The following is a 26,698-nucleotide window of genomic DNA, read 5'->3' on the forward strand; positions in this document are numbered from 1 at the left end:
TAATCAAATCCAACACACACATACTCTCTCTCTCCTGAAAAAAAGAAAGAAAATATACCCGAAAGGGGAAGTTCATTATCAAAGTTATTCATGCAAAAGTTGGACAGTTATTCAGTCTAATGATAAGACCGTTTGAATGGTCATCCCTCGGCCACCTCAAACTAGCCATACTCATCGAGGAAGTGTCTACGACCAGAGAACTCTACCAACTTTACTAATGAATTGTCACAAACATGCACTTGGTTGGGTCAGGGGGCAATGCAATGCACCCCCCTTTTCTTCCTCCCCCCCCCCCTCCCCACCTTCCTCCACCCCCTCCCCCTTCCATACATTAATAGGTTCTCCAGTGTACCAATGAATAACACAGAGGTAGTCGAAGACCCACACACAAAAACAGTTACAGCTTCTTACAGGCACTATTAAAGTATCGCGCATTGCATCGTGTATCTCCTTTCTGCCAGCTGAAAGTCTGCGGATGAATTTTCCTGCGTCACGAACAGTACGAAAAGAGAGGTAGTGTTTGAAATACATCCAGATACGTTAGAAAAGAAACAAAAGAACAAAGAAACAAAAAATATCCCAAAGTATTCCACATTATGTTCCCTTTTATGGCGACGAGGAACAGCATTATCAAAATTGCTTTTTTTCCAAACACACGATAAATCTGCTTGCATTTTTACGCAAGAACTTGATTGTATGTACAACGTCACTGGTCTAAGTGCTGCATGCATTGTGCACTAGCTGTACCATATGCAAAACAAAAAACAAAAACAAAACAAAACAAAAATTAAAGGGTATCTGCTGCCAATGTGCAAGAAATCTCAAGTTTTGTCCCTAAAAGGTCCTTGACAATAGCTGGTCAAATTCTGAAAAACATCACAAGAAGCACCCTCTAAACCACGAAGATGGGGTAATTACAAGTTCCCTGAGTAAATGTATTTCATGCATTCTGACAAACTCTGCTGACTCTAAGACTCCTTTGTATCATTCTCATGCACGAGGCTGTATACAGAGACTAACATTTGAACGTTCACCCTTAAAGTTATACTAAAAAGAAAAAAGAATGATAACACAGCTCTAAATGCATCTTGAAAAGACATATATCCATCACTTGGCTTTAAGCTGTACAAAAGAATGCTCCAGCAAAACCACTGCTCACATTACACAGCGATTGAAAAACAGATGTCATTATCAATGATACTGGAATCCAGTTCTAATTCATATCACATGACATCACGTAAGAACCATTCCTGCACCAGCACTAAAAACAAACTACGATGTTCTTGTCCTATGTTGTTGTTGTTGTTTTTTTAATTGTCTTATACCCTTCATCAAAGTTCACAGAAAGTAAGAAACATATTAACATGGTGTACTGTTTTCTTTATGCTTATAAACCCAACTTACACACAAACTAGAAAGCACCAGGTCACTCAAATATGTCTGATGACTGAATTTTCTATTTGGTAAGAGACACACACATAAAATTAACCTGGGCAGACACAAAAAGAAAGAGAAATAAAACAATTGCACCAGCCACTGGTGTGAAGAAATATCTAAAAGCCATTAGCCTCAAGAAGAGGTAAAATATGAGCCGCAGAACTCTCTAATATATTTCCGGAGAGAATAACCCATGGACAAATTGTGGCACTCCAGACACTAAATATATCACTCTGAGACCATCATAAAGTCATTTCATGACGTGTTTAACACAGATGGTCATGCTGTGGTATAAAAAGGTCACTTTCTTTTCGCAAAATCCCTGCAATACACAACACGCAAGATCTTTGATCTCGAGCGTTTTCAGAGAACGCCTTGTGTCAGATCTTATTCACCGTGCGATTTGAACTCGCAAAGTTGTCATCCGGAAGCAGTACTGTGGCGTCACAGGAGGAGTGGTGCCCATCATGCTGATAATCTCACTCCCTTTGCACTCTGCCACGCCCACCCCCAAGTCTCCTCACCGGTATAGGAAGGTCATCCTATCCCCCCGACTTTCCCCCTGGAAGGACAGGTCCATCCCCTCCAGCTCCCCTTCCTCCTTCTTGACCAGCTCGCCGTCTCCCCCTCGCCCCAGGGTGGCACCCTGCACAAAATCGGTCGGTTCTTCTTCAAAGTGGCAGAGAGAAAGAGAGGGAGAGAGAAAAAGATTCAGTGAGAATGAGGAGAGTGTAGTGAAAACTTCTCACACTAAAATTCAAGCAAGGAGGACTTTATAAATCATCTTAACATTTTGTAACGATGCAACTCTCTCTCAGACACCACATCAAATCTTCCATCCTTTGTCAACCAGCACTCTGGTGTTTTATTTGTCATGCTCTATTTATGTGTCACGCTCGCATGCAGCATGCCAAGTTGATATATTTTGCTCAAATGCACAAACCCACTCAAACCAATCGATTAATCGCCAAATGCCACAGTGCAATGAAAGCGTTTCTCACAATTGTATTCCTGTCACATGTAATTTGCATTTCATGTGGTGACTGACTATCAAGTTGTGTTCTCGACAGGATATTCAAGTAGGCCTAAATTCTACTGAGTTTCTGTCATTGTTTTGTGTGCAAAAATCATGTCACTACAAAATTGTGTGGCTCCTGGTCATTTGACAGAAAAACAATCATGGATTTGTCATACAATTTTACATCACAGCATAGCTTGATATTTTCTCTGCAACTTTACTCATAACATGTAAAGAGTAGAAATCTGTAAAAGTTTCATAGATTTGACAAACAGAATGTTTCCCACCGCGTGCATGACTACATTGCTGTCTCAGAATAATGTGACGCACAGGGGATTGGAACCCTAGCACATACAGAGTTAAACCCTGTGTGTGCCCAGGCATGAAGCTTTTGCTTGCCACACTCTTTCATTCGCAGTCATCTAATCCTTCTAAACTTGATCTTTATTGTAAGTTTAGCAAAACAAGCTGCTAAAAACTGCTTATCCAATAGTGGCGAGCCAATGGAGTAAAATGAAGTCAAAAGCTTGCTGTTGCTATTTTCACTGTTGTCCTTTCTTTATGCCTCTGTTGTTCCTTATCTTGTCTGATGTTGCCTCCCTATTCATCCTTTTCCCTCAATGGCTGCCCCCTTGGCCCTCAGGACAATTACTGACCCTCCTCTGCCTTTTGTCTGTCCACCCTCCTGCTCTTACTCCCCCTCCCTTTTAACCCGTTGAGGACGGACTGATTTTGCTACAACACGCATTTCCCATAGACCCCTGCCCGAGTATACTCGGGACTCGTCCTCAACGGGTTAATACCTGTTGGGCTCCTTCCCCATGACCTCCTACCCTCCCCTTTTGTTTTCTTTGTTTTGTGTCCCTAGCCATTATGTCCCTGACTGTTCTTGTTGTGTGAAGTCCTTCTGTTATGTGATTGCTTTCCCTGCCTGTTTGTCATTTTGCCTCTGATGAAGATTCTGCTGGGATCGAAAGCTCAGACCACTTTTGACTCCATTTATTGTAAGTTATCAAGCCCACTCAGGCATAGCAATTCCCCTTGGTCCAACAGGAAGTGTCCCAATAGAGATTAGGGGGATGAGGTAATCTGTATTCATCAGTAGTTATTTTCCAGATATCTGTGCCAACTAGTAAAGAAAGCATTCCAGTGGATGTACTAATCATTGAACAACTGAAAGCATGGTAAGGATTAATGGGCTTCTTTAACTCCTTATGTGCCATGGTGTAAACCCCCTGTGTGCAACATTATTCTGCGACCTCAACATAGTCATGCTTCGGGGAAACGATTCTGTTTTTCAAATCAATGTAACTTTAATAGATTTCTGTTACCCTGGGCATGTAATGAGAAAAGTTGTTGAGAAAATGCCAAGCTTAGCTTTGATGAAAATTGTATGATAAATCTATGACTGTTTTTCTTTTTAATGGCCAGAAGCTACATTACTGTAGAGACATGACTTGTCACACAAAACTGTGACAGAAACTTAGAATTTTTTTGTAAATCAAGTGAGGAACACCCTTTGATAGTCAATCACCATAATGAATGCAAGCGACATGTGACAGAAATGGAATCGTAAGAAATGCTTTCATTTTACGGCAGCATTTGGCGATTTATCGATCGGTTTTGTCGGGTTTGTGCGTTTGAGCAGAATATGCGAACTTGGCACGCCATAGACAGAATCAGGTGTGCGAACGTGGCACATAAAGAGTTAAAGATAATAAAAAGTTTTGGTACCTCAAAAATTTCCTTGTCTTAGTTTGTGTTTCAGGTTAAAGTACCTTTCATATAACTAACACTGTGAGACTTACTCGCCCCAAAGTGCTCTCATGTCTTAGTAATCAAGCAATTAACTGCGACCAGCAGCCCCATACGCATAGCGACCAGCAGTCCCATACGCATAACGTAATCGGGCTTCGCATGACAGATTTAGTATCGCGGGATAAATGTTAACTTAAAATCCCAAAAATTCTTCAATTTGAAGACTTACCAATTAAGGTTAAGTATTGAAAACAGGCTTCGGGCAACGTTTGGTTCTGCCTACAGTCCCTTTCTGTTCGAATTGATGACTGAATGTGACTCGGCCGAGAGGACCTTGGAGAGCTACATACACCATGTACACTGAATACAACAGCCAGTGCATGCGAACACATCACATGCGCACAAATTTCAAATCCCATATCAACGGATAAGATGTTTGTGTGCGCATGCGCTGGCCGTAGTAGTCAGTGTATGCATCGGTCCATGGTGTATGTAGCTCTCCCAAGGTCCTCTCGACCGAGTCACATTCAGTCATCAATTCGAAAAGAAAGGGACTATTGGCAGAACCAAACGTTGTTCGAAGCCTGTTTTCAATACTTCAACTTAATTGGTAAGTGTTCAAATCGAAGAAATTTTGGGATTTTAAATTGACATTTACCCGCGATACTAATTCTGTCATGATCCTGAATGTTACAATGCGAAGCCCCATTACGCTATGCGTATGGGGCTGCTGGTCGCAGCTAGCTATGCGTACAATGGGCTGCACGGTGCTGGTCGCAGTCAGTGGTTTCGTACAATATTTATCGACGCTGTACGGCGACGGCTCTGGTACGAAACCATTATTGCATGATTACTAAGACATGAGAGCACTTTGGGGCGAGTAATTCTCACAGACAACGTACTTTAACGTGAAACACAAACCAAGACAAGGAAATTCAGGGAAACTTTTGAGGTACCAAAACTTTTTATTATCTTTAAAGAAAACTCAGTGATAACTGGAAAAGAAATATAGCTGTCCTATCCAAATGAAAAGTGAGAGAAAACGAGAGAGAAAAAAAGAAAACCTTCCCAGACATCCATCAAAGCCGATGGGCGGCTGGATACATACCACTTGCTTTGATTCCACTGTGTTTCTGCTCCAGGTCACCCAGAGCGCGGAGACAGTCGATGAAGGTTGACCGACACGTGCGGTCAGCGCACGCCACCGGGTAGCGTTCGTCGGTACACGGACCGTTAAAGTCACTCCCGACACAGTGGGAGATGAGTTCGATGTTGTACGGGTTCCTGTAATGAGAGAGAAGTTTCAGAAACAAGATCACGTTCATTCTACCTCAAATGCCAGTCAGTGAAATCATAAAAACAAAACAAAGATATGTCTTCTCTCTTTTGAATGGTGTAGATCCTGATGTTAAAGTGGTGCTTAAATGAATGATGTCTCTTGATATTCTTAGCTGACTGAAAACATTTGATATGTCCAACATCTACCACTTTTGTCACATACATATGGAGATATTTTTGGGGGTGACTCAAGATTGTTTATAAAGATGGACCTCTCCTCCATGATGGCTGCACCCTTCCTACTACGGCCCAGACCTTTTCACACTGTGAAGCAGTTTCATATGTGACCCGCTACAACAAAAGGATCCGAAAGTCGAGGGAGGTCGATTTTCAGAAAATGACATGACATTATTCCCTTACTCTTCTCCTTTAATTTCATATAACACAACTCATAAAAGTACCGGTACTCAGTTGCCGAGATATCAACGATTTTATGAAAGCATGTCGAGTGATCTAGGAAATCAGCATTTAGAGAAAACTGCCTTCAAAGTTTTCCATCCGACCCAATCATGGTCAAGGGGAGGTGTGAGATAATTTTCACCTCTTGGCAATAGTAGGTATGCTTGCAGCAACCTCCAAGATGTTCATTCAAGCTTATAGCACCAGCGGCCTGCTCATAACCAATCAATAACCTGGATGCCACGCACTAACCAAGATCACTCCCTTGTTGCTAGGGCCGGGGTCTATCTGCAGTGTAAATCCCAATCTTCGGACACATTTCTGTTCCGCTGAAAGTTGGAAAATCATGGCCCAGAAAAATGCACATTTCTTGCTTTTACTTTGATCATTAAGCTTTACAAGATGATAGATGAAACATTATGCTACAAGACTATGCCAAAAACAGAAATTTGATGGTTTTGACCGATTTTCATGATCTAACTTCAAACTCAATTTTCTTGGCTAAACTGTCAGCGACTTTTGGATCCTTTTGTTGTGGCGGGTCATATATCAGCATCACACTGTACCTTCCATCAAACTGGCAGTGCCCAAAGTCATTCACTGTCCTCCTGTAGTTCATCAGCATTGCCATGATCTGACAATTGAAAAACAGGACAAAAGTCTTCTCACAACATCACTTCTGGATAAAATGAAATAACTTTTTTACCACCTGCATGAATTAACATGTCATCTCTGTACCTTTGGTATCAGGACTTATCTAAAAACTGCATTACACATGTCACATTGAATCAAAGAATTCCAAGACTTCATCAAAATTCCTCTCTAGCTGCAATTCTGTGCCGAGAAAACACTTTAAACACTTAAAACTTGTTTGAATGTTGCTATCGGCAGCGGTCGCCCTCTCAAAATTGTATTTGAAGTCACAACAATATCTGGCCATCTGCTGTGAATCCTTAGTCTCATTTTTAAAAGGCCTTCTGATAACAATTCCTGCTAGAAGAGCAACTTTTTGTAGCAATTAATAGCAAATCAAGAAGTAGGATTGTTGTCATTACCACCACATTTTCTTATTCATTACCTATAGAATATAAATTATGATAAATTTTCGTCACTGAGCAAAATTGGAATAAAGGATTATTACGAAACATATATGTATAGTGATCATGGTATTAAAGTGTGTGTGGGCCTATTATGTGTGTTACAATATGGTGTGTGTGAGTGTGTATTTGTGTACATTGTGGTGTGTGTGTGTATGGTGTGTATGAGGAAGGTTCTCTCTACTACATTACCTGGTATGCCGCAGGTGCCACTTTGTCAAAGGTCAACTGCTTACTGTCATAGTCTATGTACTCCAGACTTCCTCCTGAGAACACTGCAAGAGAGACAACACTTCAATCATGAGTGATCACTCAGTACAAGTGTCTTTGATAGAGACTATGAAATGGATGTGCAATGTATTCAAACCCTTTGTCTACCACTGGTTATTGACCGGAAAAATTTATCTCCTTGAAGGCTAATCCCGAGAAGTGCGCCTATGAGCAAAGTATGTCGGTGATAAATCAGCGTGTCCTCAACAGATTAAAATGCACAGCGTGGACCTTCTGCTCATTATCGCCTAAAGTCAATGTGGGAGTTGATTTTACCCTTATTAACCACAGTGGCTCAGGAATAGGAGCGACGCAAAATATTTAATTGTTAACATTTATGAGCAAGGTTTATACCACTTCTCCCCTACCCAATTAAAGGGACTGCCTTATAATTAACAGGTATCCCATGATGCAGTTCCCAATGCATTGGTATCTAATTTTGCAGAAACTACTGTGCATCTATTTCAAATGAATCGCAGACAGCAAAAATCACAACATAAAAAAAAAAAAAATCACAACATTTGGGAGAAAGCTATTGAGCAAACTGTACAAAATACTACCTGTATACCATCATTTAAAAAAAATGGCGAACCCGGAATGGTATTCTTCTGTGTGCAAAGTTTACTCTGTCTTTTTGCAATGAGAATGCTCACTGCAGAAAATTTGAGACTTATTGCTGCACAACTCTCACTCGATGTTAGGATCCCTCCTGCACAGAGCGACCTGGGATACCCATCCCATCCATAGTACTTGCCATGCAGCTGATAATGGAGGCAAATGTGCATCATATGTATCAGCAAAAAAGTCACATACAGACAGTATATTCTACAACATACCAGTAATAATTTTTCTTGTTGCTGGGCGAAGACTAAAGTGAAAGCAGTGTGATTTGAAGTGTTGCTATATTTCGCTAGGAGGGTCTGTTTGTAACTTTGCACCCGACCCCACAAAAAAAAAGAAAAAAAAAGACTCACCGATGTTCCAGGGTGCCATGTCCCCATAGAGGGGAAGCTGGAGGAATTGGGAGTAAAAGGCCTCCTTGATGGCCGGCAGGATACCCATCCTGAGGAGGGCTATGAGAGAGATGCCTGCAGGAATGGAGGAAAGAGAAAGGGTGGGGTCAGGGATCGCATCAATCTACACTCTACTGGAGGATGGCTGCTCAAACACCATTCAACTCTTTTTCAAACAAGGTGATACCCAAACGAGGATGACCTATCCTTTGCCGGATAGAGGAGAAAGGGTGAATGGGGCCAGGGATTGCATCAATTTAAACTCTTACTGGAGGATGGCTGTTTAAACCTCATCCAACATGTTGCACAGGGCGGTACCCAAACAGGGGACATCTATCCTTGAGCAAGATGCCTGCTGGATGGAGGAAAAGGGTGGGGTCAGGGATGGCATCAATTTAATCTCTTACTGGAGGATGGGCTGCTCAAACCTCATCCAACATTTCGCACAGGGTAATACCCAAACAGGGGAGATCTATCCTCAGGAGGGCTTTGAATGAAATGCCTGCAGGATGGAGAGGAAAGGGTGGGGTCAGGGATGGCATCGATTTTTCATCTCTTACTGGAGGATGGCTGTTTAAACCTCATCCAAAATGTTGCACAGGGCGATACCCAAACAGTGCAGACCTATCCTTGAGCGAGATGCCTGCAGGATGGAGGAAAAGGGTGGGGTCAGGGATGGCATCAATTTAATCTCTTACTGGAAGAGGGGCTGTTCAAACCTCATCCAACATTTCGCACAGGGTAATACCCAAACAGGGGAGATCTATCCTCAGGAGGGCTTTGAATGAAATGCCTGCAGGATGGAGAGGAAAGGGTGCGGTCAGGGATGGCATCAATCTAATATCTTACTGGAGGATGGCCGCTCAAACACCATCTAATATTCAATGTAGCGAAATAAAAATATTACCCACTTGCATGGTCACTAGCCCGGGGCAACCTTAAACTCACTCTTGGGGAAGCAATATGAATAGCCACCTGCCTGCGAAAATGCATGACGTCCTTGCTCTATTCTGTGTTATTTTAGTCTTTACACAAGGTGGAGGAATGTGAAAAGTTTAAATGTCGGCTGATGCCCCCAAAGAGGACATATCTCTTGGAATCAAGACATCAACTACTTGAACATACGGCAAGCAAAAATATTCACATGCTTTTATTTTCACGCTAATTTCTCATGTGCGAAATGCACGAGTTTGACAGTACCGTAATTTTCATGTCAAACTTTGTTTTGTGCCATCAACAGTATACAGCAAAAGATACATTGTATGCAGTGGTATGTGTATAGTGAATGAGGCTCTGAACTTCTGGAAAATGCTGCATCTTAATCCTACTCAGCAGATACAGCTGTGGACAAGATATCTTGTTCAAAATATTTGTCTTGACTCAGGTGTGTACTAAATGGGTGTCTGGCAATGCCATGGTAATAGCAAATGCAGGTCCCTCTAGGCGTGCTGCGCTTACATCACAGAGGCTAAATCTGAGTACATGCCAGACCAAATAACTCTCATCATTATCATTATCATACTAACCTTTGACTTCTTCGTACGGAATCTTGAAACCATCTTTAGCTCTGATTAGGAAAACCTCGAAGTCGGTGGCGTTGGAGCGACAGTGGAGCTGGTACTTGCGAGAGTGCCCGTCCAACACGTACATGAAGTGGTGATCGACCTTCATAAAATTAAACCAGAGATCCAAGTTTTATAATGCTAACTGCTGTGATTCCATGTTTACTCCTGTGAACATTATAGCAGAAGAGCAAAGGATTTGCAGCATAGTAGATTAAACACATCTATCATCAACTCTACATCAACAGAGGGTCATGAAAGTCTCTGAGAACAATGTGAAAATTTTTATTTGTTTCATTTCCATTTGAGAAGATGGCTGGATAGCCGATATTCAGCTGCAGTGGCTGGTCTTCCATGGGGTCCAGTTGGATGTATAAGGTGGGACCACTTCACAGGGTTAAACACCCTGATCTTTACCATGAATAACTGAAGGTGTGACTCTCTCACACACGGGACCTCCATTTTATGACCTGTCCGAGGGACAGAGTATTTTGCCTCTTACTAGAGGGGACGGTATGATTACACACAACATTGCTCAGTGCAACATTGCTCAGAATGTGCAACAGTCTACAGAACTAGCAGGAAAAAGATATACCATACAGTATGTGCCATATGATTATTTTACATGTGTAATGTTTTGCAAATTTAACATCAAGATCTATATCAGAGGAATGAGGAAGAAGAAAAACAAACACCCCATTCCTGGAAATATATATGTGTCCCGACACAACAAAAGGATCCTAAAGCCGCTGACGGCTGAGCCGAGAAAATCGAGTTTGAAGTGAGATCATCAAAATCGGTCAAAACAATTGGATTTCTATTTTCAGCATAATTTTGTAGTCTAAAGTATACCTTTTATTGTCCAGAGGTGAAAACTGTCTTACCTCCGCTTGATCATGATAGCGTCGGAAGGAAAACTTTGAAGGCAGTTTTCTCGAAACACTGATTTCCTAAACCACTCGACATGTGCTAATAAAATCATCTATATCTCCGCAACCAAGCACTTTTATGAGTCATGTTATATACAATAGTGTATGAAATTATAGTGGAAGAGTAAGGGAGTAATGTCATGTCATTTTCAGAAAACTGTCCTCCCCCCATTTTGGATCCTTTTGTTGTGGCAGGTCACATTATCAGTAAGACTAAAAAAAGTGGGTCTTCTGGGATTTGATGGTGCATAGAATTTTTCTTTTTAACAATCTTGATTATTTTTATCATCATCTCACCATGAGGTTAAGATGCCTAACGTCCACCCTGACTAGACTCCAGCCAAACTTTGACCCATCAGCATTGGCCTTGGGATGGACTACTTTTGCTGACACATTCACCTGGCCTGCTGTCAGTTTGATGTTCTGTGCAAGCATGCAAGCAGAATGAGAGAGAAAAAACAAAACAAGAGCTTGGTAAATATTTTTGTTTCATTATGAATAGAACATAAATAACCTTTCTGTAATAGATGCATTTATTCCTGAGAACTCTTTGTTAGATCACTGATTGATTGATTGATTGATTGATTGATTGATTGATTGATTGATTGATTGATCGATCGATTGATTGATCGATTGATTGATTGATTGATTGATTGATTGATTCATTCATTCATTTATTCCTGTTTTATTTTCATTTCCAAACAATATAAATGGGTAATTAATACAAATGTCAAAATGATTGTATATTCTTGTAACATATACAATACACTTCGTACTGCCACATAATCAGTAGGAATACATCTTGTTTTATTAAGGACTTGACGGAAATCAAAATTGAGGGGCAGTTAAAAAATGAAGTAACATGTATAGTGCGGTCCCCTCACTTACTTACAGTAGCTCACTTTGCTAATCACAATACAGTGAAACCCCATTATAACGAGGTCAGTGGGACCGGTGAAATTATCTCGTTATAACCGGTACATCGTTATAACCGTACGCATCAAAAACAAAGAAAAACATAAGCACGACATCGGAATATACCCATCAATGAAACTTATGAACATCCTTTGCGTTGTTATTACACATTATGGATCATTATTATTGAGATGATAAAGGGAAATTATTTGTGAATTAGACGAAAAAGTAGGGGTTGAAATGAGATAATTCTTTATTGTAATTCTTGTTTGTTAATTTTTCCTAACACCAGCGCAAATAGAGTAAAATACAGGCGTTGTTTACCATAACTTGTGAGGTATTTTTACGCTGTTGGTGCCCAGCGGGAATGCGATGATTTCATGAATCATTTCGGCTGTAATCTTGTACAATATCGTTGCGCTGGAAGGGATTAAAAATGCGTTCTTTATTTTCTTCCGAAAATCTCTTCACGTTTTCTACAACCGTTCTTGAAAAATATGTGACAGGATTGAATGTGGAAGGTTACGTTGTGATCCTTTTTACGCAAATATGTACCTATGGTACCTCATAGACCATTCTGAAAGAAAGAAAAATCTTCATTGTGACTATGCAGTGTTAAAATTGTGATAATGAACAAACCCTCATCTATTCAAACTAATAAATACGTTTGTTTCTTTTTCTGATTTAGGTTAACATGCGTTATTCAACTATTTTTTACGCTACTGTCACCTGGCGAGATCGCGATAATTTCAGAGTAACATACATGCGTTGTTTACCGTTAATTTGAGAGGTATTTTAAGCTGTTGGAGCCCAGCAGGAATTCGATAATTTCATGAATCATTTTGGCTGTAATTTTATACAATGTATGATCGTTGCGTCCGACGGGATTACAAATGCATTTTTTTATTTTCTTTCGAAAATCTCTTCGCGTTTTGTACATCCTTGAACTGTTAAATGCGTTTGTTTCTTTTTCCGAACACCGATTAAGTAGGTTAACATGCGTTATTCAACTATTTTTATGCTACTGTCACCTGACGAGATCGCGATGATTTCATTAATAATTTCGGCTTTAATCATACACACTCATATTTAAATTATCATTTGATAAATGATAATGAACAAATTCAGATCTATTCAAATTAATAAATGCGTTTGTTTCTTTTTCTGAACACCGATAAAGTAAGTTAACATGCGTTATTCAACTATTTTTACGCTACTGTCACCCGACGAGATCGCGATGATTTCATTAATTATTTCGGCTTTAATCATCCACACTCATATTTGCTACGCAGCAAATTTTTGGCCACAAGTGTGGCTACATGAAAAGTTTTTGAATGCGTTATCTTGTTTTTGTTCTTTTTCGTTGCGGTGTGGTCTGCCCTTGAAATCACGCACGCCTATCTCGCGGAAAAGAAAATCGAATGATTACAGTATGTTTAATGATTTAGTAGGAACATCGGAAGGCATTCCTGTGTCTTATCGCGTGATTTAGAAGAAAACATGGAAGGAACGGTTCTCTGCAAAACGGAAAAAGACGTGGATAGCGTGAATTTGGTTTTCAGTGTTTCGTTTGTCGCGTGTTTTAAAGCGGCAATTTAGTCAAGAAATTGAACCTCGTTATATCCGATCAAATTGCTTATGTTTTTCTTTATCATGATGCACCAAAATTGTCCTCGTTATAACCGGAATCTTGTTATAACCGAACTCGTTATAACCGATTCGTTCTGCCATAGGTTTACACGCAAGGTAAAACGGGACCGACGCGATCACCTCGTTATAAGCGGTTCCTCGTTATAACCGAACTCGTTATAACGGGGTTTTACTGTATTATTTGACAATGGATTAAATTGATGAAATATAAACATAGAAAAAAATGTTCAGAGACCATTTTGAATTTAGTAAAAATTATCATTGGCAAATCAGTTTTTGGGTTTTTAGTTTGAGTTTACTATATAAACAAAGATGATACATATGACTACAATAATCGTACAATCTTTTTGCTTTAACTTCCAAACTTGTTCTGTTCAGTTTTCAAAGGCAAGAATGTTTCTCATGATGTCAAATACTGTATGTCATTAGAAAATTATAACAAGACCCTCTGCAATGATAACTTTAAAAATAGTGAATCAATCCAAATACAATTTCAGGGTATGGAACTACAACTTATTACCCACATCTAACAGAAAACCCTGTCCAATTTGCTTCAGTGGTCAAAGAGAAATGAGGAGTTTTGTAGAGCATGTCAAGTATCCCTTCCCACCAAGTTCTGTCCATTGTGTTCACACATTACGCAGTTCCAAGAGCATCCCAGTGCTAAACTTGGAAGAATCAGATCCATGACATGCTTTAAAACAATCCACATTTCTCTGTGACCACTTAACCAATTTGAATGGGGTTTTCTACATATGGGTAAGATGGTATATTCTTAGACCCTGAAATAGCATTGAGACAGTTTAATCATATTTGAAGTTATCAATGCCAAAAATCTGATTGTAATTTTTTTGGGGGAAATACTGTACATCTATCATACCTCTTTGACGAGTCTCAGCTCAGCATTTTTGAAGGGCGGTAAAGGATGCTTGTCCAACAAGTACAAATCCTGAATAGAAAAAAGTCAGAAAAGGGTCAACTCATCACAGGTGCATGTTGGAAATGTAGTCAAATAATGTTGACAGTCACATGGTAACTATTACAAAAACAGCTGACCCTATTCACATTATAACCATACTATGGTTAAAGACTGTGGAGTTTTGGTGACAACCGCTAAATGCATTTATGAATCATCTAAAATTTTCTCAATCTATATGATAGTGAGTATGACCTTTAAAGGCAGTGTCCCCCGGCATGATTAAATTTCACAGCTTATACACCTTACATTCACAGTTTCTGTTGCAAACATCCTTAACCCGTTGAGGACGAGTCCCGAGTATACTCGGGCAAGTGTCTATGGGAAATGCTTGTAGTAGCAAAATCAAACCATCCTCAACGGGTTAAATTATAGTACAGTTGAACCTCTATTATCCAGCCTCCCTTTATCTGGATCTTTCTATTATCCGGACGCAATCTCGCCGTGATTTTTTTAAAATAATTACGGGAAGAAAGGGGGATTCCCAACTCCTTGAGAACTCCTACCCAAACACACATGAATTACATATTACTTCCAATATGATTAACATACATTGCATCAAATTTCCTTCTAAATTGCTTATCTTCAGACATTTCAACATCCCGAAACATCCCCAAATGTAACAATGAAAAGGTTGCAGTATACACATTACTACATGTGGTACTACAATGGGCTATGTACATCAGTACATGTGTATGTATATGTACATGTATAAAGCATTGAGTCTCCTGTATCCGGCCAAATCCCTTATCCGGATGAGCCCCGGTCCCGACTTGTCCGGATACGAGAGGTTCAACTGTATCAAATTCTGTGTCTATTCACCAAGTACTGCTTTGGATTTAAGCCCTACTGTGCTTTATTCATCATGCTGGCAAATGCTGTCTGCATCAATTAGCAGACTAGATGTCTCAAAACTAATGTCAACAAGATGAATAGAACATACCAGTACCTGATTCTACCCCCAAATTTCTATAGTGTCACCATGGCCTTATTGGTGGACTAGGGTATTGATATCCCTACATTTGTACATACAACAGCTGTAGGCTGTCTTACCAATACTTCGAGTATGGTCAAATTTAGAGGGGGAAAACAAATGTTAAAGAGAAAACTTTGAAAGCTAAAGCTAGATGGCAGGGCACAACACAAAAGAAAGGGTAAATGTTTTTGTTTTATTTTTCACATGCAGAAGAGTCAATTAGCCTTGTTGTCATGGAAACAAACTTTGGCAGCATGTGTGAGTGATGGCGAAGAGAAATTCAAGCCTTCTCCCTACCTTCCCTTCTGTGAGCCTGTCTCTGACAGCATCGGGATAGAATGTTGTGATTGCCAGGGATAGCATCTAGGAGAGAGCAAGACACACATTACATTAGTTGTAACCACCAGGGGTTGGGGGGAGAGAAGGATTCAGCAAACAGAAAGATCCATCTGAAGGACTAAAAAGACATTTTGAGTCTTGAGAAGAAGTCACACAGAACTTTAATCTCCACAAAGTGCATTTCAAAGCCCCATGGTAAGAACATTCTCTGTATTATTCCCAACAGCAAAAGTTATCATCTGTTAACCCTAAAAGGGTCGGGGGGGGGGGGTGGAATCTGCCCCCCTCAACGTTTTGCGCAATAGTTCTGCAATGAGAGAAGACCTCATCATGATGCTTCTTGACTTTTTCCTTTCATGTCTCGCTCTACTTTTGCGACCAAATTTGCAATGTCCTCGCGACTGTTATCATCCCGTTGAGGACAAGGGGGGATGCACAATCAGATGTTATCAAAATTTTGATGTCATACATCTCCAGCCCTTGAACTGATTATTAACAGCTGTATTTTCAAAACATGTCTCTCCCTGAAACCATTCCATTTATTTTCTTCTTCTTTTTTTTTAACACTTCTTTAAGAATTAGTGTTGATCAAAGGCACATAGAAATGTAAGGGCACTGTGAAACAAAAGATGGTGCACAAGACAGATAATCACACATCTGGTAACTTAGATATCATTGGCCTTATGCCAAAAGGGCGTTAATATCTTCCCCTGTTATGCCAAAAGGGCCTTAATAACTTCCCCTGTTATGCCAAAAGGGCACTAATAGTGTACAAAGTCTACAGCATTAAGGGCCTTTTGGCATAACAGTGAAAGTGGTTTCAGGTCCTTTTGGCATACGACCGACTATATATACATTTGACTATAAACTTGGGGTGTGAGAAGAGCACAATCATGTAACTACCTGAGAGGATGGGAGTTGAAGGAAAGTGGTCACTCCAGTTGAGATGATATTGCCCAGAGTTGTCTGAACGACATCTCTTTTGCTGCTTGTGATGAAAGACAAGAAATTACCCAGGCCTGCACATGAAAGACAAGAGAGGGAGAAAAGACAAATTGTGACCCGCTGCAACAAAAGGATCCGAAAGTCGGGGAGGACAATTTCCTGAAAATGACATGACATTATTCCCTTACTCTTCCACTTTAATGTCATATATAACATAACTCACAGAAGTACTCGGTTGCAGCGATATTCGGAAAATCATGACCCAGAAAAATGCTATTTTCTTGCCTTTCCTTTGATCATTTAGCTTCGAAATTTTGGCAGATGATAGAAAATATATTAGACTCCAAAATTATGTCAAAAACAGATATCGGAATGTTTTGACGGATTTTGATGATCTGACTTCAAGCTCGATTTTCTCAGCTCACCCGTCAGTGACTTTAGGATTCTTTTGTTGAAGTGGGTCACAATTGTTCCACTGGGCAAAAAATATTTCACATGGTGAACACTGACAATTCATGAATTAAATATCAAACAACAAATACCAATAAAGACTATAAGAAACATTGTTCATCTACAGGTGATCTGGATGTAGGCAAGGAAGATAGTGTAGAAATAATGATACTTTGTCTCATAATCTGGAATTAAGAGCATCTTTTTTATATATATATTCAGGGGCGGATCCAGGGAGGACAGCAACCGGCGCACGCCCCCCGTTTATTTTTTGTTGAAACAAAAGAAATAAAAAGAAAATAAATGGGGGGAGGGGTGCGTGCGCCCCCCCCCCCCTTTATTTTTGTAAACACGCCTCCTCTTTACGGAATTCCTAGATCCGCCCCTGATATTACTGACACTAGTGATAATTTGTGGGGCTTAGAAGACTTCATTAACCTTGATGTTTCATTAATGCCATACTAAAGACAATAACATACCTTTCATACAAAAAAAAATGTATCTTCTAATATTCGCTGAAGAAAAACATACACAGCATATACAATGTCATGTGTTTGTTCATTTCATGATACCATTGCTGAAGAAAAAAAGTGTAAACAGTATATATTTGTTCAATTCATAACATCATTGCGAAAAAATATACAAGCTGTCAACTCTGTATCTGCTTACAGCACACAAGTGACCATCACATACCCATGTACTGGTAGCGAAGAAAGTCTGGACTGGAAGCGAGATTCCGTGCGAAGGCCAGGTCGGGTGGGATGCTGGCGATGATGGTATTATTGATGCCCTTCTGGGCCAGGACTTTGTGCTGCCTCTCCACTTCTCTCTCTGATCCAGTGACACTGACAAACGTGCTGTTAGGGTGCTTTGCTGCTAGGGAGAACATCAACCCATCTAGAAAGACAACACCAAGAGGGAAAATGGCAATACTTCTTAAAAGATTAAAAGTAAGTAAGTCATTGGTTTGGAGATTACAAGGCTTGGGGGGGGGGGGGGGGTTAGAGAGATTGGTAATCTGGAGTGAAGAGAGGTTATTGACGCCGAGTGTTTTTGAGATACCATGGGGGTGCTGTCTAGGGAATCCTAACGCAGCACCAGCCAGCCAGGGGGAGGTGTCCAGTACTTAAATGGCCGAAACATTGGTGATCCCTGGTGTGCTGCTGACAACCCATTAGCACAGGCAGAATTAACACCTTTCCGTTATTTATCCTGGTGGTAATTCAGTCTTACTGGTCATGGAGATATCAATGTCTCTGTGACATCTCCTGGAGACTAGCCTGGTCTCGAGCGAGTCGCAAGAGAATCGAACATGTTGAATTTTTTCAGAGACTCTTTCCACTTTCCAGTTGGTCTCGGAGACATCTCTGATTAATTTCTTCTTTTTTTTTTTTGTGCTGAAATGCTAAAATCGCATACGATGATTTCCGTGTGTCACTAAAATTGCCATTTGTCAATAGTGTAAATGCATTATTAAATCACTTTTACATCACAACTGGTTTCTGTTCACATTCAAAATAGAAATTAACTTATTAAAGATAAATTATAATACAGAGACAAGGCACAAATGGAAAAACAGACCTACATAGTGACATAGAAAACAAGGCTGCCAGAGGCAAGAAAGGGTAAACTTAATTACCATGATCTGCAGGTCTTCTACCCCAATTCTAAAACTTCATCTACACTAACCCTGAGCAGAGCCATACTCCAGGAATGAAAACGGTCTCCTGTCCAGTTGTTCCATCGCTGTGTGGAACAGCGTCCGGCTGTCATCAGCGCACGGTGTGTGCAGGTCGGCCGTCTCCTCAGAATCCTCCATGATGGGGCTGTAGACGAGCCTACCGACCTCCCAGAGAATGGACATGGGGCACATGTCGTCATGGATGGGAAGCTTCAGGTAGTCTCTAAAGAGGAGTTTCCTAGCAACCGAAGGAGAGGAAGGGGGTGGAGAACATCTTATCTTACAAGAGGAATTTATGGAATCTACTGAATGACAAGCTGTACAAGTGCACTTTATTCAAATGTAATGATTCTTGTCTCAAATTGCTTTCATCAATTTATTATCATAGGATCTTCATTTGTCTTTATTATCTACTGTATATGCCGAATATTTTGCAAGATTTTTATTTTCGCAAATTTTGCGAGTCAGGCGCTATTTGCGAAATTAAAGACAAGCACAAATATTGACTCTGATCGCACTCTGAATGTGACGTACGCGTATACATTTCTCCGTTCGGTACAGGACTCCACGATCGCGAATTTAACCACTCGCAAAATCGTCAGGAAGTTCCAATTCGCGAAAATTTAGACTCGCTAAATATATGGCGTATACAGTATTCTATAGTTTTTGATTATCAATTAGTTGCAATAACCCTTATTTCTTAGATCTCTTCATATTTTTCACATTTTAATCTCTTGTTAATTCAATCAATTCTTCATGTCATTACTCCACTGCAAAACAAGCATGCTTCCTCTCTTTTCTTAGTTGATGTTTTAATACTTTCTTCTGTGCTTGAAAAAGAAAAATGTATACCGAGGTATTGAAAACAATCAAGTGTCTTAATGTTGGCTTGTTTTTCATGAAATAGCATTGGTTGCAACTTTTTTTGTATGGAAGCATTTAGAAAGTACTACAAGAAAAGTATGATGCAACTTTGAATTGAAGCATGTATTCAGGACAAATATTACTTAATTCTTCTTGACATCTATGAAAACTATGGGTATCAATTTCATTTCTGAATCAATACCTTCAAATCATCATCATCATCATTATCTTCTCCTTTTTCATCTTCTTTTTCTTTCTTTTTTCTTCCACTTTCTTCTTTCCTTCATATACTTCTGCTTCTGTTGACTGAATTCAAAATGTTTATCTAATTTCCCACAGTACATGTACGTGGCAAACTTATTGTTCATGGTGTAGTAACAGCACTAACGTAATCTATACCAATTTATGCTAAAGGAGTAGCATATCCTACAAAACAAACATGGTACAGTATAACAGATTGATAGCCACACAAAAAGAAATAAAAATTGATTAATTTCCACTTGGATATCTTTTTCACAACAACTTTCAAACAATTTGAGACAGCATGTGACTGTAACCATGGTAACACTGCCCACCTCTCCATCGGTCGCAGGCCCAGAATGAGGAGGGACTGCAGTCTGACTGCCACGCCCACTTTCTGCAGGGGGAAATCCCCAGCAGCAGCTGATCGGAGGGGGGCGAGGCTGACGGGCTTGGAGGCATCCTGCTTGAACCAGGCCTGGCTACCACTGCAGTCCATAGAGACCTGGGGGGGGGGGGGGGTTGGAGGGAGAGGGGAAGACATGGGGGAGGGGGATTGAAATGGAGTGGAAAATAGGGGGTAGAGAGAGAAGAGTGATGGGGGGGGGGGAGGAAGAAGAAAGGGGGTAGAGAGAGAAGAGTGATGGGGGGGGGGAAGAAGAAAGGGGGTAATGGATCGAGAAACAAAACTTACTTCATGCTTGCATTCAACGGCAAGACAGTTATGTAAGCTGACATGACACTGTGTAAATCAACCATCTTTACACTTGAAGTATTTTCTGACTGAAATGTGTACAATGAATGATTTTCATACACATTCCTTAACCCGTTGAGGATGGACTGATTTTGCTATAACCCATATTTCCCATAGACACCAGCCCGAGTATTCTCCGGACTCGTCTTCATCCGGTTAAAAGAGACTATACCCACCTGGTACTTTTACATTGCTATTAAACAGTACGGACTTGCATGAATAAACGACACATTACCACAGCATATCGTACAAGCTGTATCTATTTCCTTAGCATTTCCATTCCATTAAAAATTTTTGTCACAGTTAGCCACAACCAGCGCCAAAGCAGTGTTTCAATGAACAAAAATTGTAATGTTAACACAGCTCATACTTCTGTGGCAAACTAACTCTCACCTCAGCATTTCTCTATACGCTTCTAGCACACATGTATTTTCTTTCACTATACAAAATAGACAAGAGACAAACTTACAAATCATGGTGAAAGGCACCAAAATCACTGCAAGTCTGTCTGCCAGGGAATACCAACCTGTCTGGAAAATGCCTTGATATCTATCCTGACCAGCTTGGCGTGATTTGCGAGGTAGTTTCTGCCGAGCACCCTGATCTCATAGTCCAGGACGCCCGCCTGCTCTAAGGCACTGCTCAAAAATCCCTGATTAGCAACAGCAACAATGATAAACAAAATTGGGAAAAAATAAGTATGTTTCATTTCACAAGAGTTCACCAGGGCAGCAGGCACTCAAACATGCTTGCATTTATGAACAGTAGAATAAAAACTCCTCTTCCATTTTAGTCCTGCTTTTGCTTTATTTCAGATGCATAAGTACCAATTAAGATTCTCTTATTTGATTTAATGTACAATTATTCCTTTACTGCAAAGTCAATGTTTCTATTTCAAATTGACACATATTCTAGAAGTGCAGAAGTGCAACAAAAAAAAATTAATAATTTCCCTTCAGTTTTATGATCCCTAACTTTAAAATAATGTAGAAGGAGAATTGCTCTTTCAGAAACTCTGAAAAACAAGAGACCCGCGGGTCTAGCGCTCACCTGAGTATCGCAAGTTCACTTCACGCAGTCACTAATCTAAATTATTCAAAGCTCTACTAAAATTTGACCAGGCATTCTCCAGTAGAAGATGAAAATGTACAATAAGGGCCCAAAGTTTTTAAGATTCCTTAATTTGGGGGGAATGGGGCCCCCTGGGGCCCTCTGGGTGGGGCATGGTGCCCATTTTGATAAATTGAGATCCTGACCCCCTAGGGATGCTACCTGCCAAGTTTGACGAAAATCCATCATGAGGTTTTCAGGAAGAAGATGAAAATGTACAATTCAGGCCCCCATTTGGACCTTCCTAACCCCCCTGCCCCCAAGAAGGGCACCCCTGGATCTGCTATGAACAAACTTGAAACTACAGTCGTCATTATTGTACTCACTCATAGTATTATCTTAGCTCTATAACTTCTGATTCTAGAGAAGATTTTTAAAGATTCCTTCATTTTGGGGGGTTTGGGGCCCCCTGGGGGTCCCCTGGGTGGGGCATGGTGCCCATTTTAACAAATTGAGTTCCTAACCCCCTAGGGATGCTACCTGCCAAGTTTGGTGAAAATGGGTCATGGGGTTCTCAAGAAGAAAATGAAAATGTACAATTTAGGCCCCATTTGGACCCCTCCCCCGGGTCCCAAGGGGGGCACCCCTGATTCTACCATGAACAAACTTGAAACTACAGTCATCAATGTACTAACTCATAGTATTAACTTAGCTCTATCACTTCTGGTTCTAGAGAAGAAGATTTTTTACAGATTCCTTAATTTTGGGGGGTTTGGGCCCCCTGGGGGCCCCCTGGGTGGGGCATGGTGCCCATTCTAAAAAATTGAATTCCTATTTCCCTAGGGATGCTACCTGCCAAGTTTGATGAAAATCGGTCTTGGGGTTTTCAAGAAGAAGATGAAAATGTGAAAAGTTTACGCACGACGCATGACGGACGATGCACGACAGACGCCAGACAAAGGGCGATCGCAATAGCGCACTTGAGCCTTTGGCTCCGGTGAGCTAAAAAAACAACTAAAGATTGCTTTGGCTGATCCATTTCACATATTCTGAGTCCAGGGGGGTGTTTCATCAACATTTGTCAGCGCTGACAAGTTGTCATCGCTGACAATCACCATAGTAACAGTCAGTGACCAGAGCATCTCAGCCAATCAAAACCAAGGATTTTGCTGAAATTGTCAGTGCTGACAAACGTTGATGAAACACCCCCCCCCCCCCTGAAGTAAAATCTTCGCATGAGACATTTGGTTGGCTTTGTGACGCATGGTCACATAATTATGTACTCTCATCGTGCACGTCATGTATATTTGACTGTGCAAGGACAGATTGTCTGCTACAACAGCTGTGGTGTGTGGGCGTCTGTAAAGAGTCATATCAGTGCGATAATGACCCAGATTTGTTTGGCTTCAGATAATACTGTTTGATACCGACACTAAAAAGGCAACCAGACCCCTTCTTATCTTTTGTATTAGCTTTCATGTTCCATGCTCAGATCCTCCTTATCTTTTTTTTTTCTCACATGAAACTTTTAGCAGGGAAACATAACACAAATGAAAAACAAAAGAAGAAGCATACTGCTTTGTCATGGCTTCTGCATATAAGATAAAAATAAAGAAGAAATTGTAGGAAAAAAGAAGAAGCAGTGAAGAAGAGTAAAGAGGAAACACAAGAAAAGAAGAAGAAAAGAAGAAGGAATATACACTGTACTTGCTTACAGTGGCTTCTGCATAAAACTGATTGTTACTGAGTGTGAAGTTTCTCTGTGTTATTCTATATGAATTAATGACGTGTGTTGTTGTTTTTTGTGTTTCATTTTAAAATGTGTGTTTTATATATGTGTGTATTTATGTACACTGTATGCCACTTGATTCATTAAAACTTTCCATTTTATGGACAGTAGATAAATGAAATGAAATGAAATGAAATGAAATGAAATGAAATGAAATGAAATGAAATGAAATGAAATGAAAACAAAAGAAGCAGAAATAAGCCTGGCTTAAAACCCACAACAGCATAAGCCAAAATGAACCTTCACTTTTCTAGGATATAGTCTACAAGAGTAAGCTTGAAGCTTAAAAATGAAATATAACTTAATTATTATTAAGTTCATTATTAGTTAATATTGGACCATCCAAACCAGTTCAAAAAGATATTTAAATAAGAGAGAGTCAGGAGATGCAGTGTAATAGAAAAGGGAGAAAGGAGGATATGTGTGCTGTACAGAAGTATCCATGAAAACCACAGTAAATGCAGCACCTGTCTATCCTAAACAAAATATGGGTCAGAAAAAGTGGTAATATCTCAAATCTGGTTTTGTTGTGAGCCATCAAATTTTGACAGTGAATAGAGAAGAGATTTCTCTTCCAGGTAAGGCAAACTTAAAGAATTTGAGTGGGTCAACCCAAATTATTATTTTGATCCATTACTCAGAATGTTACTCTGCGAATTTCTGTGTAGTGATACTTGTAGTAGTAAAAGTAGGAGAAGTAGTAGAAGTCATTGCAGTAGTAGTAGTAGTAGTAGTAGTAGTAGTAGTAGTAGTAGTAGTAGTAGTTAGACTGTAGTAGTAGTAGTAGTAGTAGTAGTAGTAGTAGTAGTAGTAGTAGTAGTAGTAGTAGTAGTAGTAGTAGTAGTAGTAGTAGTAGTAGTTAGACTGTAGTAGTAGTAGTAGTAGTAGTAGTAGTAGTAGTAGTAGTAGTAGTAGTAGTAGTAGTAGTAGTAGTAGTAGTTAGACTGTAGTAGTAGTAGTAGTAGTAGTAGTAGTAGTAGTTAGACTGTAGTAGTAGTAGTAGTAGTAGTAGTAGTAGTAGTAGTAGTAGTAGTAGTTAACAGAAATAGTAGAAGTACACATGTAGTTAGTAGCAGCAGCAGCAACACCAGCAGTATCAGTAGAAGTGGTAGTACAATAGTGATAATAGCAGTAATATTTGAAATAGTAACAGTAGCAGTAACAGTAGAAGTAGTAACAGTAGCAGTGCCAAGAGCGATACCTTGTGTATGAAGTCTGGGGTCCCACTGGAGTGACCCTCTTTGAGTAGGATGCTAGCTGCCAGGAGGCTGGCTGGGTGAGGCACCTCGATGAACGTCGTCTGGGACACGGCCAGGAGCTGCCCAAGGAATGCTGGGAAGGCACTGCCGTAGGTGTTCAGCTTCCGAAAAGTGGCTAACCCAAGAACCTGAAGAAATAACGAGAGGTTTCTCCACGACGTTAACCCCTTGCACACGAACCGATTTTGTAATAACACGCAATTCCCATAGACACCTACCTAATTATATTCGGCACTAGTTTTCAATGGGTTAACCCTAACTGCACTGGGGGGGGGGGCTGGGAGGCACCCCCTCCATACTTTTGGCATTGCATTGCGACCGCTGGGAATTTCGGATTCTCGCTTCATGACTTTTTCCCCTGAAGTCTTGCGCACATTTTGATACCACATTTGTCCATATCGGACCTACCTAGGGGGTGTTATGGGCCAATTAGTATGCGCATGTCATTAAAACGGCTAATCGCTGCATATATTTGTGTACAGTTACATACTGTCAATAGACCATGGCTTGCATTACTTTATAAATTTTGCTCGGGAATTGGTTTTCCACATGGTTCATGCTTCTATATTGTTCTGAAATAAATTGGGCAAAGTTTAGAAACAATGATATACATAAGGAATATAAAACAAAAGAAAAAATAAGAAATAAAAACAATACAAAACATAACAAAATAGTTGTTTTTTTTTTCTCGTTCTTTTTTCTCTCTCTGAGGGGGAAATTGAGTTTTTATCCCACATAGATGATTCAAATAACTCTTATCCTTCCACATGATTTACTGGGCACTCTTAGAAAACAATAAAATACATAACAAATGTAAACAGTAAAAACAAAAGAAATAAAAACATTGGAAAAACAAAAGAATAACAGTGATATTTTCACTTTTTGAGACGAAAAACATGATTCTGTAAAGTTAATTTCAAAAATGTTTTATGAGTATGGCAAATAACTTGTTTGATTTTTCTCACATTTCTATACGTTTTGTATTCATTGATTTTTCTTATATTTTGCACGCAAAATCACATGTAAGCTAATTTTTATTTAAAAAAACATAAATTTACATAAATTTGCATAAATTATACTTCAAGTTCACAATATCAGGGACATTAGAATACAGTTGAAAAGTATGGTAGTGCCCATGGGTCCTGCAAAAGGATAATTTTACTTCCAATTTCATTTTAGTACGTCATACATTTCAAAAGTATGCAAAAATTCATAAGTAGTAAATTTGCATATTAATAGTTAATGCACATCTGCTGTACTCATAAAAATAGATAAGAATTGATTTATTTCACATTTGGGAAACATTATTCTGTATTATTACACAGTTTTCATGTAATTTTGTACTTGTTTATGCTGAAATAAACAAGTCCAGCCCCCCCCCCCCAGTATTTTCATGGAGCCAAATAGCCCAGTACAGTAAGGGTTAAGAAGGCTTCACTGAGGTATGATAATTGGTAACAACAGGTCGAAGTAATGTCTTTGCTCCTATCATATCCATTCAGAATGCAAGAAATGTACATCACAATGAAGAACTTGTTTTCACAAACAGAATTCCATTTGGTAATAATGCCATGGGCAATATGATTGCTGCTGATACACAAGAATGTCATATCTTCAACTCTTGTCGGCAAAGCTTCTATAAAGATATTGCCATGTTTTTCTAAGGAATAAATGAGAAAGTATGCATATCAACATCCAAGCATGCATGCAGCGTTACTACCCTGGTAATTATCAAACCCATATCACAGACACATGACCTCCAAAGAAAACTGTTTAACTGGCGAGGACCCAGTAGAGGGTTTCTACTCCTTCTCCTCCTCTTCCTCCTCCCCCCTTTACATTTTCTGCTACAAAAGTGTGAAGCATTATATGATGTTATTCCTGGCTGAATATAGATTCAAAATAATGATCGGTCAGATATAAACTGGAAATGTCATGATTTCGTGTACAACCTTCATGGCAAAGTTGTGAGGTGGTAACATCATAAAT

General features: G+C 39.8%; 1 protein-coding gene across 1 annotated transcript in view; it reads right to left on the minus strand.

Moving 5' to 3' along the window:
* Positions 1 to 1,957: 1,957 nt before the first annotated feature.
* The window catches only part of LOC140233755 (uncharacterized), a 75,581-nt gene continuing 50,840 nt past the window's right edge, over positions 1,958 to 26,698 (minus strand). The window contains exons 14-28 of the mRNA XM_072313855.1: positions 24,652 to 24,837; positions 21,138 to 21,263; positions 20,193 to 20,362; positions 18,762 to 18,991; positions 17,766 to 17,969; positions 16,581 to 16,696; positions 15,636 to 15,701; positions 14,267 to 14,335; positions 11,119 to 11,244; positions 9,857 to 9,995; positions 8,292 to 8,405; positions 7,240 to 7,322; positions 6,517 to 6,584; positions 5,322 to 5,497; positions 1,958 to 2,106 (exon numbers count right to left, since the gene is read on the minus strand). Of these exons, the coding sequence (XP_072169956.1) occupies positions 1,958 to 2,106; positions 5,322 to 5,497; positions 6,517 to 6,584; positions 7,240 to 7,322; positions 8,292 to 8,405; positions 9,857 to 9,995; positions 11,119 to 11,244; positions 14,267 to 14,335; positions 15,636 to 15,701; positions 16,581 to 16,696; positions 17,766 to 17,969; positions 18,762 to 18,991; positions 20,193 to 20,362; positions 21,138 to 21,263; positions 24,652 to 24,837 (2,022 nt within the window). The remainder of the gene's footprint in view (positions 2,107 to 5,321; positions 5,498 to 6,516; positions 6,585 to 7,239; positions 7,323 to 8,291; positions 8,406 to 9,856; positions 9,996 to 11,118; positions 11,245 to 14,266; positions 14,336 to 15,635; positions 15,702 to 16,580; positions 16,697 to 17,765; positions 17,970 to 18,761; positions 18,992 to 20,192; positions 20,363 to 21,137; positions 21,264 to 24,651; positions 24,838 to 26,698) is intronic.

Source organism: Diadema setosum, chromosome 10 (assembly GCF_964275005.1).
Source record: "Diadema setosum chromosome 10, eeDiaSeto1, whole genome shotgun sequence".
Classification (NCBI taxonomy): domain Eukaryota; kingdom Metazoa; phylum Echinodermata; class Echinoidea; order Diadematoida; family Diadematidae; genus Diadema; species Diadema setosum.